We start from the raw sequence: 18,591 nt of genomic DNA on the forward strand, positions 1-18,591 counted from the left end.
TCACTCTTGATATGTCCAGCTGTTATTGGTGACATGTGTTCTTAGCATGTCACGTGACTCCAAACAGCTGATGTCTCTACAAATATCTGGCGGAAAATAAATCTTCGTTGATGTTAATAACTACTTATCCATCGTTGGTTCCATGAATTATAAACAAACCATGTCAAGAGTAAAAATATTTAAAAACTAAATCAAATTAATCTGGTGTGTGATTTTGTTATTGTTAAAAATTGAACTTCAAGTTCTGTAAAAGGCGACAGTTTTAATGAGTTAGTTTAACTTTATGAATACTAGCTTCCTCATAAACAAAACTACCGAAAATATATCAGTTAATCTCAAATCAAATTTGTATAGCTATTATTTTTCATTTGAAAATCCATGATTCTCTAAATCCAAGAATGCTAACACTTAGGCTACTTAATTTGAACTATTTTTTAAATTAATTTATATTATAGTAAAAATAATAATAAACACAACAATAACTTATGAAATCGTGTACTTCAGTCAATAAGTATAGTTTCTGTATAAGTATATTCTATCATTGACTATTGGATGCTGAAGATTCTATCTAAAGTTTGAACAATTAATTCATTATTGAACCAAATTGCCTTGGTTAAACCATTTTTTATTTGTTGTTAACAACAGTTTGAGATTCGTTTTAGATTTAAAAAAATAGCCTACGCAAACATTTTAAGTGTTGAACTATTGAGGTATTTTTTATCAAGACATTTTTATGCCCAGTGTTTTCTAAAAGCGCACACGTATGCGGCACTTTTTGATCCTAGAAACAGCTGTTGCTTATTTTATCTTTAGAAAGACGCAGTGCTAACCAACGCCAACAATTAATCATAAGAACAATAAGCTACAAAATGTCAACAAGTCAGTGGGAAATACGATAAGAATAGCTAGAAATCTCTTTTGGTCAGCTAATTTTAAACCTTGCCGGGCACCGATGTTGTCTGGTCCAAATATAACACATATGGACCAGTCATGTACACAAATGTCATTGTTGTAGCAAAACTGTCTAAATCAGCTGTTCTTCATATCTTTCTGAGCAGTTGGGTAAGTTTTTCTACGCTATGCATCGCTGAAGATTAGCAGAAGAGGTCGCAGGAGTTTCGTTATGTATATTTTTGTCCTATCTACATCTTAGAACGCTAGGATCTATCCCGAACCCGTTTAACCCATTATTTCAGACTAGGTCTAGACTGTCTATAAAGTGCCGAAGCAATGCATTGCTATAATCCATTGGTGATAGTTGGGATTTAAACCCGGGTTCTTAGGACCTAAGTCAAATAAATAAATTATAGCTTGATACGGCGTTTATGAAACATTGATTTTAGCTTGTGAATGAATCTCTAGGGCCATGACCATAATCTCTTTACAACCCCAATCAAAGTATTTCAGTTTGAAATTCGCAAATTCAAGCTGGGTCACTTATTTGTGACCTGTCCACTTAAGTATTGATACAATTACATTGATCCGATTCGATTGATTGATTGACAATGCTGTGACTAAAAAATGTAAACAACATTGATAATCAGCTATTCCTTCACGAATTAGATAGGACACCACTAACCATGTTCCTACTCAAACACAAGAACAAAATTCGTATTATCTTATTTTTAATTTTATAGCCTAAAAAGCAACTGGACTCAGACACTCTCAATCTATTTTCTTCAGTATAGAGAGTTGATGTGATCGGAAGTCTTGAAATCGTAATTGTTGATTACAGATATTCACGTGACCTTAAAGCGTAGTGGGTGTTGGCCAAGATGAGGTATTTAAGACCTGAAATGAAGCCAACTCAGCATCTAGGTTGGCAGTACTGATCAAGCAAGAGAATTACGGTACGACACTCCCAACAACTTATACTAATACTCCTGATACACGTGTGTGTAATTAAATAAACCAGGTAAACCACTTCCTGGAAAGCTAAAACCGACGAACCGCTGGGGTGGCTCCAAAATTTGTCACGAGATCACTGCTTTACAAACACTAGAGTTGGGAGTTCTTAAAATGGACATAGTGTAAACTATTTAAGTGGTTTAGTCTAATTAAAATCGCATTCTTATAGCTGCACTCGTAGTTTAAGTAATTGGGCAAAGTTCCAAATTGCAGCATGGCCCGGCCGCAGATCGGGGAATCAGTTGGTGCTGTGCCTCAGCGATGGATACACAGAAGACGACGCCAGTGCGCAAATTCAGTAATTGTATTTAATCGTATTATTATTTATCTTAGGTATTTTTAGAATAAAAGTACTTCTTAACTCTAAGTTTGTATCATTGTTTGCAAAAGGGACATACAATTTTTATTAAAAATTTGGTTGCATAACCTTTGAGTTTTTTGTAATAGTCTAAATTTTAGTATTTTAGTTCATGGATACTGTAAAGCAGAAGAAATAGTTTTAGCTCTCCAGTTGACAAAAATCAACAATATAAATGAGTAAACACGTTGTTTAAAATGCACTCCAATGTTGCATGCAAATACTGTAGTTTTTTTTTTGTTTTTTTTTTGTTTTTTTTTACTGTTGACATAATATTGCATTGTATTAGTAACATAAATTCTGCAATTGGCCAACCTACTAACTATATTAGTTCTTGCATAGTACTATACATTTTTACAAATTTAAACATGCATACTTTATGTGTCATAGGCATTTACATCAGGGATCAGCTAAAGAACATTTGAAGGTATATGTTTCCGTCCAATACTTAATGAACCTCTTGCAATTGCAAGAACTTAGTGAAATTTCACTAAGTCTTTATTTTAATTATCTTACAATAATAACGGTTGTAATAAATTGTCATACACGTTGCAAAATTTTCCTCTTAATGAAAGAAAGATACAATTTATCCTTCAACGCACTCTACTAAGTTCACTGGAAATTCATACATCAAAATAAATTTCTTCAATCGAAAAATAAGCCAAATAGCAGAATCTAGTCAATGTTAAGCATCCATAATCATTGACTGCTTTCAGTTTTGCCATTTTCTCTCGTCTATACCATCTGAGAAAAAATAATTCCAAGCCATGGACTGTCGGAACGTGGATTAGTGGATTATCGGAATCGAAACTTCGTTTCAAATCATAACAAAAACACAGAGGATACGCGTCCGGTAACCAGACGTGGATTAGGCGTCCGGTAACCAGACGTGGATTAGGCGTCCGGTAGGGGGTCCCGGAACGCCATTACCACAATGATACGATATTTAACCATTAGTGTTCGTGGTGTAGTGGGTAGAGTGCTCGGCTGATGTGCGAGATGTCCCCGGTTCGAAACCCATCGGTGACTTGAACTTTTTGTCACAGATTTTGCTTTGAATGTAATTTCTTCTTAACTGTACATCTTTTGTTAGAATTTTCGGCATTTATAATTTTATGTTATGAAGAGAATTGAACCTTCATTTGATTTTTTTCACTATCAGCAAGTTTGGTTGGTTAGGTTAGGTTATGACAGTAACTGCCGGACGCCTAATCCACGTCCGGTTACCGGTCGCGTATCCTCTGCGTAACAAAAAACGTAAACAAAAGTTCAAGTTGTAAACATAAACATGAACATTACAGTTGCATCAAGTCCGAGTGCATTGAAGAATAGTTAAATATTATTTATATAGCCTAGATTGATTAAGATGTAACAATCAAGTGGTTAATTCAACGATTAGAGTGAAAGGTAATAAGTTAATGTCAATTATTGAAAACCTCCGTTAAACTTTGTCATTCATTAGGCATCCAAAACAGTACGTGTTACAAATAAAGTTCCTGGTAGGCCTATCTAGCCAAAGGTAAAAGGCTTCCTCATCTAAATAAATAAAAATGCTGCCTTTTTATTCAAAATGGTTAGATGTTGTAGAACAATAGTGTGTTTGGATGTAAAACTGCCCTCAAATAACATTGATAACTTACTAGGTCTATACAATTATTTAATTTGTAAGTACAATCCACCTTTAGGACTAGATGATAGATGACAAGTAACAAATGGTAGTTCTTAGGTTAGGGTATGTGGCTTTGTATTACTACCATTATTATGAGAATGGAGATGCACCAATGGCACATCTGAAATCAAATCAGAGTCACTCGCCTTATCTGATGACTGTTTAACACGCCCTCTTCCTCAATTTCATATAACATACGGTATTGTCCTGTGGGGTCACTGTTCAGCTGTGCATCAGGTTCTACTAATGCAAAAGATGGCACTTCAGGTGATTACATTTGAAGAACTGCAATTACTAAAACTGTTCAGCTAGTATGTGTACAACATCCTTGGTCTCCTGAAGGAAAAGGAAAACTGACTTTGACAGGAGAGACCAGCATACTTAAGTTATGAGACACGAAACGTAGTAGACTTTTATATGCCCTGATGTCGTCTAAGCAGATCCCTGAAATAATACCCACGGTAACTTATGCTATTAAGATGTTTAACTCGCTTCCCAAAACTGTAAGAGATTTGAAGATTAAGCCTTTCAGAAAAGACCTTCCTTAAAGCACTGGGTTAAAAGGCCGTTGTACTCGTTGGCCGAGCTTGAAGAGCCACTTTTTCCATCCTGATGATTTTCAAAGTAGCCCTAAATAATCCATACCGCCATACTATAAAGGCTATGAATAAAGATGTGTTTGGGATAGTTAGATGCCTTAAGTAGCATTGTTCCTGACTTAAGATCAGCTGTTTCATTTGTTAGGACTATCTAAGTTATTAGAAGCCCAAGTTGCCATGGCTAGGCCTATGTTTAGTTTCAAACAGTTTAAAAGTTGAATGATCATCTCAGTATCGAACCACTGAACATCAGAAGAATAAGTTAGGCGAGCACTAGCCAACCACTCAGGTACCCAGCTATAACTTATAGGCCTATCGGCCTATTAGCTTACTACGGACACCTCTGTATGAATATAAATTGATACCTAATAAAATAAAATTGTAACTTATTACAGTCAAATCAGAATGTTCTTAGCCAAAAAACCAAGCTGCCATCTTGTGTAATTCATCCAACAGTCTCATCTTAGACTTAGCCTATAACATACATTCTGGTAAACTTAAGTTAGCCTATTTTCATTCAATAGGCCACGTACGAGTGTATGGGTTGTGTCACTTACTTCTCAAATAATGTTGCTGGTATTATGACTAAAGTCACAAACTAACAAGAGTTTAATGTTACAGAGAAACCAAAGTTCCCTCGGATCGAGGAAGATCGTTGGTGTGAGTTGCCCGACCTGGTGTTGGAAAGGATATTCTCGTATCTCAACGCTGAACAGAAGTATTACGCTTCGCTGACATGCTCCTCGTGGAACAGGGGGTTCTACCTGTCACCAGCATGGGCCACATTTGTGTTCCGAGACACAACCCTTACTCGCCGCAAGTTCAACTATTACTCAGGCTGGCAGGTTAGTCACAAATTATGCAAAATTTATTTTAAATCTATAAAAATCTATGAAAAATTAGATCAGAGACCAATTTTAACTCCAAAAAAAGGTATTCTAAGGTTTACCAGTAGCCCTACCTTAAAGGTGCGTACCTTTTTATTTTTAGCGAATTTCCCTATAGGGAAGTAGCTATTACCGTAGGTCTCATGGTAAGACCTAAGCCCGGGACCGATTTACTTTTTCATTTTGATGTCCCCAGAAGCCAAAAAACACCATTCGTTCAAATTTTTATATATCTATATATAGAGATATATATATATATATATATATATATATGTGTCCATCCGCACGATAACTTGAGTAATTTTTGTCTGATTTTGATAACATTTGGTTTGAAGGTGTAAGGCGGGATAAACTTGAATGAGTTCGCGAACCAGCATGATCGGACTATGGGAACGGGGGTTTATGGGGGGTTTTATGGGGTAAAAATAGGTTTTTCGCATTTTTGACCCTAAAAACACAAAATTTCACAATTTCTTTTTAAACCATTTTTTAGAGCTTAAAAAAAACAAATAATTTAGTATATTGAAGCGTTATTATGCGCCTAATTGTTACGGAGAAAATTCAAAAAAATTGAAATTTTAAAATTCCCATGTTATTCTTATGGAGAATAATTCAACTGTTGTAGTTTGCTTGTTTATGAACATATTTTGATTGATTTTGGAAAATACTTTTATTTCTTACTAAACTATTATCATTTTATTAAAAAAAATCTTTTTTACCCTCCCTGTTGCAGCAAACCTAATTACTTATTAAACTTATTCTATTTAAATAGGAAATACATGTGTTATTTTTATGGAGGCATTTTAGTGTAAATACAATGAGGCAAATGGAAATTCGCTTAGTCTGCAGGTTTGCTGCGGCGGGGGTATTTTACTAAAATTTAAACACACTTAGTTTACCTTTGGTCTTTCAGTTTCATATTCTAGGCATTTAAGGAAAACCGAGCTCTCTCACAGTAATTTTAGCAATACCCAAAGGATCAGATGGTATTTTAACTGTGAGAACTGGCATCGGACCAATTTTTAAATGAGGAAACCATTGTCTTTTGGATTAAAGGCTAAAATAGCTCAGCTTCTGGTGACATTTTTGGCTGACAATCAGACACTTGTTTATTGTTTGGGTTATGCACACGGTTCAGATACGAAACAAACAGCCTCTTGGCCACCATAAACTAAGAAGCTACACATAATTTACTCGTTTAAATAGTTATTTTGTGTTAGTTTTTATACATTATCATTATTTTTCCACATTCTTTCCAGATGTGTTCTAGATTAAATATTTCATATTTCCCTCTACTATCTAAAAGATTTTTTGTTAGACTTATTCACCATTTTGCCCTTCCAATTGAGGTTTTTAAACTTTCCCTCGACCCTGCTATGGCAGTTTTCTTCCAAATGCAGCCAAACCATCCCTCTTTGCTATTTACTCTTCGACATAAGTGTTGGTGCTAGTCACAAGTAAATTCATGAATTCATTTTTAATATAGAATTTTAAAATACCTCGTGAACTACCAACTGAACCTTTATGTCCATATTTACAGCCTTAAACATAGTACTATCAACTTACATGGTTTTCGTTTTCATATTTGAAAACAAATATTCTTTGTTAACCTCACTAGGATTGGGAACAGCTGTAAAATATAGGGCTATAGCTACAGTAAAAATAAGGTCAATGTGAGCTGTACAGTACACCATTATTCATTGATTTGTTGTCAGATGCCAGCCACATCCTACCGGGCTGTGTAGTGACAAGTCTCGTCAAACCGTAGCAATGTCTCTCTACGTGTGACGAGGAAGACTGGAAGTTGAAGGGTTGAATAACGCTCCCGAGTGTGAAGGCGTTGTACAAAACTCATCTAGAATAGAATTGTGTAAATTAAGGATTTAAAAACAATACAATAGCAGTTCCAAAACAAACAGAAATCCCAATTTTCAACCCAGTTAACTTTGTGACATGTTTCAGTACATCTTGGATCACATACGGACCCAACAGTGTCTCAGCAGCATCGGAATGCACATACGAGTGTTGGTCTTCTCTCCGATGATCAACTTCTACAACCTGTATGAGTTCATGAACATGTTGTCGTACTACGCAGAACATCAGGGGAGGGATCGTCGTACTGTCAAGGTATGGCGGTTATAGGCTCCGAGTACGATACGAGCGGTGAGCGGGCTCCTCTGTCATCTTGTCTCAATTGGTTGCGTGTAGATTTGTTGAGGGTGGCCACAGTATGATTGTCGTCACAAGTCATGGTTCCAAGTTAAAACAGATTTTCGCAAAAACGCCGCTCAGGTGAGTCATGCTTTAGTTCAGCCGCAAATGTCAGAGGAACAGCAGCAAGCGTGCGAGCCTCCAGCCAAATTCAAGAATACAGAGGTGAAGTTAAGTGATTCTTAAGTGTTGATAAGTGAGGCACAGTCCAGGGATTTTTCTGAATTACCAGACAAACTTTCTGTCGGGGAGTTTTTTTTTTTTACATAGGATCTAATGGAACCCTTTATGCAACGGCGTTTTCTGTCTGACTGAATGTAGCGCTGCCAACCTACCCTACGCTCTGTAAATACATTATCATTGTAATGGATTGAAGGGTACAAGTAAAGAGTTCTAATAGGGAAAAAACTAACAGGGCGAGCATAATTACATTGTTGTTTAAATCCTCGGAATAATACAACCGTACTGTTTTGTAGGAATAAGAGGACTTTTTTATTCCCGAGACTGATATGAGAATTTTTCAATTTTCGAATCAAAGGTATCTGGGGTTGATAAGAGAATTTTATTAAAGGTAATCACCATCGCTTTGGCAACTCTGCAGAACAGCAATACTGTCATTGCTGCCAACCTACCCCACCCTTAAGTTTTTAAACTTTCGGCAAACCACGTGCTCACACACTAGTGACGGACGCTGACTGGCTTAATCCAACCACACCTGAGTTCCACCTAAACCAGACCATCTGTTGTGGAAAAAAAATTAATAAGTATTTAAATTTTAAAAAAGCTATTTGTTCTAAATAAGATTAAAGTCAGAAGAACCGAGAAAACTGAAAATTGTACGTGATTTTTCGATGACTGAGAGAAGACTGTAGATTTAACATAAACTTTGTAGAGAAGCGGGAAATTTGAAAAAAAAACTAATGGCCTCCAACTATGGCCTAGCTTCCATTTAATAACACCGTTTTGTTGGTTTTCTTTTAAGGTTATTGTGTATAAAGAAGAGTGTGATTGCAAGAGATATTCCCAGGCATTGGGAAAAAACTTATTACTAAAACAAAGCCTACATTTTTTTTTGCATGCTGTGGTTATAGTGCAGATAGGTGATGAGGTATAATTTTTCTTGCAAGCAACAGACAGTTTTATTGACTTAGTTAACAGTGTTATTTTCTCTTTAGTGCTCCAAAGTTTATTGGTTTCAATAGCAAAAAGCCAAGCAAATCTATATCAGTATCCTAACTAGACCAAGTCACATTTAAAGAAATTTACAAGGGCATGTATTCCATTGTGGGTCAAAAATGCAATTAATTCGAACCACTCACTGTAATTTTACTCCACTATTTTGATTTACATAATTTTTTTTATTGTTTCTAGGGCGTAGGGTCCCTGATCCATACTCTGAAGTACACTTTTCCCTGCAACATGAACCCAAGAGAGGAAGATCACCAGAGAAACAGAAGACTTTACGGGACCGGAGGTGAGTTTTTCATTATTAATAGCCATGAACAGAGTGTTTGTGTAATAGTATTTTACATGGTAAGTAGTGTAGTGGTGAATTTTCTAATGTAGTAATGATCACCATTGTCTAGATAGGATTTTTGGAAAAAAAGCAAAGTGGGTAGGCCTACAGTTTGTCCATGCGTTCACTCCCACTACATCACTGCACACAGTTTACTTTTTTCCTTTTAACACGTTCGCTGCTACAGACGTTCCGGAACGTCAGCCGGGCCACGGCGCCAGGAGCTAGGAACGTTCCGGAACGTCACCATTCATTGTTGTTTAACGTTGCTATGGATAAGCCAGCTCATCACAAGCGTCCTATATTTCTTTGCAGCTCGTGGGGACGTACTTTTCTGACAATAAAAAATATAGTTTCCCAAAATCCCCACCAGGGTCGTTTGGAACAGGGCTTTGTTTCACCTCTTTCCTGCCAGCACACTAGCGACACTACTTTACCGACTGTAACCTGGGTAGTGCTGCTATCTATCAGAATCACTTAGTACTATGTCCAAAGCTAGTTTTATTGCAGAACATTGCCATCCAATCCAGTATAATTACTGTTGTTTTTACTGTAATCCAGTGTATCGGCGGCAATGTCACGCAGCGGCCGAGCGTTAGTTCAGCTCCTGGCGCCGTCCCGGCATCTAGCGATCAGCAGGGAACGTGTTAAAAATCCATAGCCTTTGGACTCCTTTTGTGACACAAAATGTTATCCCACCTCCATCCTTGGTCCAAAATTGACATCACAAAGACACTGAACAGTTTCATTGCACAATTTTGTCAACTGAGCCAGCAATACAAAACATCAAAATAAATAAATAGTGCTGTCGCCGGGACCGATAAATTATGATAGCTATTGTTGTTGGTTTTTTGTTATGTCTTTGTTTTCTGTTATGTTCAAACATGACATAAAACATGTCATGGTATTTATTCTGATGATTTGTCCTGTTGCACACCTTTTGACAATGTTGTGATTGCAACAAATCTAGTCAACTTCTTCTCGATAGAAATTTTGGAATACTGATAAACATGATGAACATGATGATGGTGATGTTTGGAATACTGATAGCCCATTTTGTTATTTTTCAAATCTAATTAGAAAAGATAGTAGCCTTAGCCAATTTAAGCCAAGATTACAATACAATATAATACAATACAATACAATACAATACAATACAATACAAATCATCTCTATTCATGAAAGTATTTTACAGGAAAAATCCCATGATAGACAGGACGGAATTCTAGAAATGGTGAGCTGATACCATGGTTTGTATTAAAAAACAGTTTTTTGCCTCACTAGTTTTGATATGTTGCTAGCCTATACTCAATTATCTGTTCGTCATGCAGTAATTCAAAGGCTCACCTTGTATTTCAAACGGAAGTAGGCCAATCAGCAAACCTAAAAACATCATAACTCGAGAAAAGCTTTATTTTTAACTTTTTCGTACGCTTTTTCATTACTATTCAAACTCTGTCTTTACTGAGCCAAAATACCAATCTAGCTTAAAGTACAAAAGAGAGTAAAATGTATTTTAGCACCTTTAGAAGGGTCACGAGGTTAGTTTACGCAACCAATAGGAATTATGTTCCCAGTAATCTTGTTAGTTGTTAGCATAACACTTGATGTACTGCACAGTGAACATAGAGTATAATGACTAGCTTCACAGTACTCGTGTACTAATTTCTTTTAAAAGTGCTCTTCTCTTTCTCTGGGTTGGATACCAAAAATCCTTCTGTAATTAATAGTTTCAGTACCTGGAGACCGAGCTTTGCTCGGGGAAAATCATTCCCCCACTCTGCGATGCCAGCCTTTACTACTTCCTTCACCATTTCCTACGTCATTGTTTCCCTCCCTTCTCATAGCATTTAAGTATTAGAGATGCATTAATCTAACTGCCACAAACGGTTCCTACACTCTGCGATGCTAAACTTTACTACTTCCTACGTCGTGGACATGTTGTCATCTCTTTCCATTACATTTTAGTATTTTAAATACATTAATCTAATTGCCAACAACATTTCCCACACTCCGCACTGCTAGCATTTACTAATTCCTATGTCTTGGACATCTTTCCATCCCATCTCATAGCATTTCAGTATTTCACTTTCAGATACAGAAATCGAACTGTTACAATTGGTTTCCAGTTCCCAGACTCCACAGTGCTCGCCTTTACTACTTCATTCACCTCTTCCTATGTCGCGGACCTGTTTCCCTCCCTTCCCATTGCATTTTAAGATTGCAGATACCTTAATCTAATCCTTATAAACAGTCCCCACACTCCGGACTGCTTGCCTTGACTACTTCCTTTACCACTTCCTACGTTTCGGACCTGTTTTCCTACCTTCCCATAGCATTTTAAGATTGTAAATACCTTAATCTAATCGTCGTTAACAGTTCCCACACTCCGGACTACTCGCCTTTACTACTTCCTTCGCCACTTCCTACGCCGCGGACCTATTTCCCTCCCTTCCTATAGCATTTTAAGATTGTGGATACCTTAATCTAATCGTCATAAACAGTTCCCACACTCCGGACCGCTCACCTTTACTGCTTCCATCACGACTTCCTATGACACGGACCTGTTCCCCTCCCTTCCCATAGCATTTTAGGATAACAGATACCTTAATCTAATCGTCATAAACAGTTCCCACACTCCAGACTACTCACCTTTACTACTTCCTTTACCGCTTCCTTCGTCACGGACCATGTTTCCCTCCCAGCCCATAGCATTTTAAGATAACAGATACCTTAATCTAATCGTCATTAACAGTTCCCACACTCCGGACTACTCACTTTTACTACTTCCTTCACCGCTTCCTTCGTCACGGACCATGTTTCCCTCCCTTCCCATAGCATTTTAGGATAACAGATACCTTAATCTAATCGTCATTAATAGTTCCCACACTCCGGACTACTCGCCTTTACTACTTCCTTCACCACTTCCTAAGCCGCGGACCTGTTTTCCTCCCTTCCCATAGCATTTTAGGATTGTAGATACCTTAATCTAATCGTCATAAACAGTTACCACACTCCGGACTAATATTTACCACAAAACTAATAACAATAATTAAACGAAATAATCTGCTTGGAATAATTCAGTAAGGCCACCAGAAATTATGCGAATCGGAGTACATCAGAGTCCCGCAAACTCGGCGTAATGTGGACTGGAAAGGTGCCGAGTTTGTGAAATGCCGGGTTATCGGGAACTAGGGTTAAAAATAAGAACAATACAACTTTTATTCCTTTTAGCTGCCTTATTTATTTATATTTATTTTACAAGTAGGTATTAAGTCATCAGATATAGTACAACAAATCCTTGGTACGAGTTGCAAATGCCTTGACTTGAGCCCATGTTTAACTCGGACTCAAAAAATCACTAATTTTCTGAGCCAGGTGATGGCCGAGTTATCCAGACTGCCGGGTTATCGAGTGCCGAGTTTGCGGGACTCTACTGTATTGTTAATCAACGCTTAATGATATTCATCGGACTCCTTTTCTTTTGTACTGTCTTTTGTAAATAGGCCATATGTGCATGCGCAAGCTGAGGTGCCCGTGGGTACAGAACGTCACGTTATGTCTTAAAATGTAAACAAAATGACAATAATGGCAGAATGTTTTCTCATAAGGCCAATGTTAAATTTTCAAAAGTTTGTACTCATATTATGGCGAAAATAGATTTTTCCTGGCTATACCACTGGTCTAGAACTTATTTTTGACACAGAACTTAGTTATTCCGTAAATATAAACGTTTTTGTTAGAGCCGATTCCCAGATCGAGTTGACAAGTATTCAAACTTTACTCGTATTATATATAGGATTGGTTTTTTTTTAGGCAAACTACTAGAGGCTTTGAAGCGGCTGATGGGAAATCTGTTGTCGCTGCGTAACCTAGAACTAATCGACCTGATGTTGGACCATCACGAGGCGTTGTATCTGCTGGACCAAGTGTGTTGCAACCAGACTGAGACTCTCAAAAGACTGAAACTGATCAACCCTACCAAGACTGCTTGTCAACTGCTGCATGTGGGGGTGTTCTTGAACCTACAGGTCAGTCAAACACTCCTCTTTTGTGAGGCTTAGGCAGGTTACACACTGATGTCTCATAATACTGAGTTGAATATGGAGTTGAAGATAAATTTAATGTCTTTTGCATGATTTATATATTTTTCCTGATGTACTGTGGCAAGTTTAGTATAAAATTATAATGTCTTCAGAAGAAAACAAATTGATGTTAGTGGCTCTGAGGTCAAATTTGATGTCACATAGTTTTAAGTAGGGTTGGCCCGTGCTGGAATACAAAAGGGAGATATCAATACAGTATGAACGACCCAACGATCCCGTACGCCAATAACCACTAACATTTTGAAAATATCTCAAAATGAATTAAAGAAACCACCTCCGTTACTCACTCGTGTTTTGTAGAATGTTTAATAATAATAACCTCTTCGCTTAGGGATTAGTATCAGTGCACATAGCCTGTTCAATTACATGGTATGTCTCACACCAACCAACAGGTCTTGTGCAGCACATGTCTGATTCATGACTGACTCAAAAATCTGTCCCCAGTAGTAGCGGCGCTTTACACGCACACAGTACGTCAGCGAGGGTATCATGTCAAAGTCAAGAGGATGGATTACAGTCCTTTTGAAAAATATCACAAGTGAGTTAGTAGGATATCCAATATCTTCAACTCTACATCTATGCTTAACACAGAGAAGGGATAACTGACTGAGCAGTTTCAATTATGTATACTTCGGCTGTGTAGGTAATAGGCATACACGTCTGGCCTTTTTGTCATCGATCAGTCATACGATTTTAGTTCTCATAGAATGTTTAAAACAACAATTTAGTAGCTGCTATGCAAGGGGATTTTTACCAGTGGTTTTTTATTCTGCGCATTGGCACTATTCCTAGTGCAAACACAATTTAATTGTTGGTTGTCAAATTCATAAAAAACGGTAGCACTTGAAAAATGAGAAACGTAAAATGTTGAGTTTGAAGGAGCAGCAGAGTTGGTTCGATGGTAGGGTGTTCGCCAAATGCTTAAAGGTAATACATTTCTGTGTTTTTCACTGTATGATTTACCCTATTTTAGACCAACATATTTTTGGATGGTGAAATACAATTACAGTCCAACCTCAGTATAACGAATCTGAAGGGACCGAACTGAATATTCGTTATATCAAGGATTTCGTTAAAACGAGGTTCGTTATATAGAGGTTATGTTTGCAGGAATTTCGCTAAGTTGAGGTTCAGAACCAGCGTCGGTTAATATAGGTCGGGATTAGACATCATTAAAACACAATTAAAGTAGCATAGGCTACAATACTTTACAGTACAGTGTTTACATTGTACAGTAGAACCTAAATTATCCTGCATAATAAAGGGGAGGGATCTTGAATATTGCGCAATCATGACAATGGCATTGACCTTGGTACAGGTTAAAAAACTGTAAGTTTAAAATCACAGCTTGTTCTAACCCTCCTAAAACCTAGCCAAACACTATTGCGTAGTCACAAACCATGTAAAGAACAAAACAAAACAGTAGTAGAAAGTTTTGTAAGCTACTGCTCGTGATAGGTCGGTAGGCTACTTACAGTAAGGTACTGATTTATCACAACAGAGGAATGTCAATAATAATCATTAACTATATATAGCATTGGTGTTGCTAGTTGAAACAAATCGTATTGAAAACAATAAATTATTAGGGTGAGGTTCATAATGTCCAAATTTCACAAACTCCAACGTCTAAAATATTAAATAAACAGTGCGTTTCATAACCTCCAAATTTCATAAACTCCAAAACTATAACTTTCAAATAATTACCGATTCACAATGTCCAAATTTCACAAACTCCAACGTTTAAATATCAAATAAACAGAGCGGTTCATAACCCCCAAGTTTCATAAGCTCCAACGGTACAGTCTCTGCCAGAAGTCGCTGCAGAGGTTGCCGTGGTTAGGTATGTAGGCGCTACACGTTCTACTGTTGTAGCGGCGCAACATGAAGTATCATTGTTGCTCCGTAATTGCTTTCTTAAGAGTATAAGTATATATTCTTAAGAGTTCCCATAGTCCGATCATGCTGGTTCGCGAACTCGTTCGAATAAACGTAGGTTTACAAGTTTGTACCAAATTTCATCAAAATCGGATGATTTTTGCTCGAATTATCGCGCTAACGGACACACATATAAATATATGTATAACTGATGGTGTTTTTGGTCTCTAGGGACCTCAAAATGAAAAAGTAAATCGGTCCCGGGACGAGGTCTTACCATGAGTACTACGGTAATAGCTTATTCCCTATAGGGGAAATTCGCTAAAATGTAAATTTGATTTGCACATTGTGTGCTAACACATATTTGAGTCACACATCTGAGTGTTCTTCAATCATTAAAATGTACGTATAATCAGTAGTTGAGCGCCCTGGCGAACGGTGCCTGCTATCTGACTGTGGCAACCACTAGAGAAGCTTCTGGCCCAGACTGTACCGTTGGAGGTTATGAAATTTGGACATTATGAACCGCTCTGTTTATTTAATATTTAAACGTTGGAGTTTGTGAAACTTGGACATTGTGAAACAGTGATTATTTGAATATTATAGATTTGGAGCTTATGAAATTTGGAGGTTATGAACCGCTCTGTTTATTTAATATTTTAAGCGTGGAGTTTGTGAAATTTGGAGTTTATGAAACGCTCCCAATTATTAGATAAGTAATTATAAAAGTGTATAATCATAGCCAACTTAAAGATAATAAAAACACTCGAAAAAGGAATGTTAAAATAACAATGTTGCTATTCTTTCTCTTTGGTTTTGTTTTTATATCCTTTCTTAGGTTTCTCTTTATCCAAAAATTGTACGATTCACCATAGTTACTTATCGCCCAATCAAAGCTTACTAAACATTACGTCGTCATCTCAGTCCTCGTGAATGAAATCAGTTCTCAGTTGCAACATAGCGCACGCAGCGACAGCAGACAAAGCTGTGTAAAACGGAGCAGACGAATGTTAGCGCAAGCGATGACGTCGCCTTTCGATTTCATTTGATAAAGAAACAGATTTTTCAAAAACAATAATGGGGTGGGGGATTTGTTATATTGAGGGAAAGACGTAGACAATTCGTTATGCAGAGGTTAAATTCGCAATGTAGAGGTTCTGACAATGATAAATTCGCTATATTGAGGTGTCTTATTTTAGCAGAAATCATGAAAAATTCGTTAAATCAAGGTCGTTGTTATTGTTTGTTCGTTATGTAGAGGTAAAATATACATTGTGTCTTATGGAGAGTTCTAGGGGATTTAAAAAAATTTGTTATATCAAGGAATTCGTTGTATCGAGGTTCGTTATATCAAGGTTAGACTGTATAATTTTATTCTCAAGATACAATCCGACATTCCAAATGCAATACCATGCTTTAGCGGAACGTCTTTTCAACTGCTCAACCACTGATCTGACAAACACTTAGATTTACTAGTTTTCTAAAAACAAGTAATTATCGTAAAGTGTAGCAGTTTTCCTACCATATGATAAAATTAAAGCATAGCCTTTTTGAGAGTGAAAGATGTGACACTTTTAAAAGTGACAAAATGTTATGGGGTATATCATCCTGTTATAGACATTATTTATTTCTTACAGGTGCTAGAGATTAGTCCGCAGAACTTGGGAGCAGAAGTGATCTACTTGCTAGGAGAGATTCGACTGAGGCATCTTCACATCCTGCAAAACCGTTACACTCCGCTGGACGTGACAGCTGTGGGGAGCAAGTGTTGGAGGTAATACTCTGAGACTGTTTGGTTAAAAAAAGACCTTGAACTAAAAAAGTGGTTTTCAAAGTTATGTTTGTGTGTTATGTTGTGTGTATTTGTAGCAACAGACTACAGTTGTGGTTCGATTTAGATTAAATTTGGTACAAGAATACCAATTCAGAGGGGGGGGGGGGGGGGATTTGCTGTAACTTCACTGGCTGTAACTTCACAACAGTTTCAGACGCTATAATTTTACACGTTGATTCCTCATTCGACGATTCCATAACAACGACTGACTTGTTTCCTTGCTAACCGAGTCAGTACTGGCGGCGTGTTTCCTGCTTCCACTGTGGCCACCAACAAAATATCTGACTCAGATTATCCAAGCGCCGAAAATCTTGATCTGAATCCGCTTGCACTCTGGTTAGGTGTGGGAGGGACGGGCTTCATTCTTGGCACGCCCACAAAGCATTTGGGTTTGGACCGCTTTCCCTTAATGCTTTTGAATATTGCTCATCACCTCTAAAAAATAAAAAATACCAATGGCGCAGAAAAGAACAAAAAAGGTACTAATCCATGGTTCTTTAATGAGTTTTGAAATTTTATTATTAATTTCACCCATAATAATCAGATTTTCACAATTTCTTTTTAATTTTGATGTCCCCAGAGGCCAAAAACACCATTTGTTCAAATTTATATATAGGTATACATATACTATATATATCTATCTATACATCAGACAATAACTGCCCGATTTTGATAAAATGTGGTTTGAAGGTGAAACTTGAATGAGTTTGCAAACCAGCATGATCGGACCATGGGAACTGGGTTTATCGAGGGGTTTTATGTCCCATTTCACCTGTTATATGTCATTCAAGCAAGTACCTTATATTTCTCTCCATTGCATAGATCTGTCACAGTTTCCTTACTACATGAAATGTTTTTAAACTAGTCAATAGCAGCTATAAACTAGTCACAGTAGACAACCCACGATATAGTGTCAAATTATAGGCTACTGGCGCTACCGCTGATGACTGTGTTAGTTATAGTAGCTAGCAGACAACTTGGAACATAAAATCAGCTGTTTACCCGTCCTCGCTGTCACGCTGACTGCTGGAAAAATCGGATGATGCGTACAACCATTGACTATATAAACTACAACTTTGCATAGCGTAGGCCTAATATTGTTTTATTTGTCGTGCTATTGTCCCACAAAGCTTATCTGTGTGGGGCTTTATACTAATCCTACTATTGCTTATTTAATTTGGTAAAAACTACATTGCTGTCTGTTTTATAATATTGCGTGTTATAAGGACGAAATGTATGTTTAAATTAATTCTTGTAGGGTCCAATGGGGGGGGGGGGGGCTTTAGCTCCTGTACCCCCCCCCTGGAACTGACACTGCTGCTATAGTTCGCTTGTTTATAGATGCATGTTGATCAAATTTGGCAAATTTTTATTTCATTCTATACTACAGTATTAAAATTTGGTGGAAAAACGTTTTTGGCAGCAGATCTTGTAATAGTTTAATCTAATGTTATTTCAATGAGGAGCAAAGATGTCTTGATTATGGAAATCGGAAATGTTTTATTAACAACCCAATCAGACAAATTGAAATTCACTTGGTCTGCAGGTTTGTTGCGGAAGGGGTATTTCAGACACAGAGTAGGGTCAACCACAATATAGAGGAAAACTTCAAGATTTCCTTAGTACAG

General features: G+C 37.2%; 1 protein-coding gene across 1 annotated transcript in view; it reads left to right on the forward strand.

Moving 5' to 3' along the window:
- Positions 1-2,125: 2,125 nt before the first annotated feature.
- Positions 2,126-18,591, forward strand: part of LOC128992449 (uncharacterized) — a 37,737-nt gene continuing 21,271 nt past the window's right edge. Inside the window, exons 1-6 of the mRNA XM_054416029.1 lie at positions 2,126-2,206; positions 5,156-5,379; positions 7,384-7,548; positions 9,004-9,106; positions 12,965-13,179; positions 16,767-16,903. Of these exons, the coding sequence (XP_054272004.1) occupies positions 2,170-2,206; positions 5,156-5,379; positions 7,384-7,548; positions 9,004-9,106; positions 12,965-13,179; positions 16,767-16,903 (881 nt within the window). The 5' untranslated portion in view covers positions 2,126-2,169. The remainder of the gene's footprint in view (positions 2,207-5,155; positions 5,380-7,383; positions 7,549-9,003; positions 9,107-12,964; positions 13,180-16,766; positions 16,904-18,591) is intronic.

Source organism: Macrosteles quadrilineatus, unplaced genomic scaffold (genome assembly GCF_028750875.1).
Source record: "Macrosteles quadrilineatus isolate MER2022 unplaced genomic scaffold, UCM_ALF_1.0 Scaffold_1__1_contigs__length_201487025, whole genome shotgun sequence".
NCBI lineage: Eukaryota > Metazoa > Arthropoda > Insecta > Hemiptera > Cicadellidae > Macrosteles > Macrosteles quadrilineatus.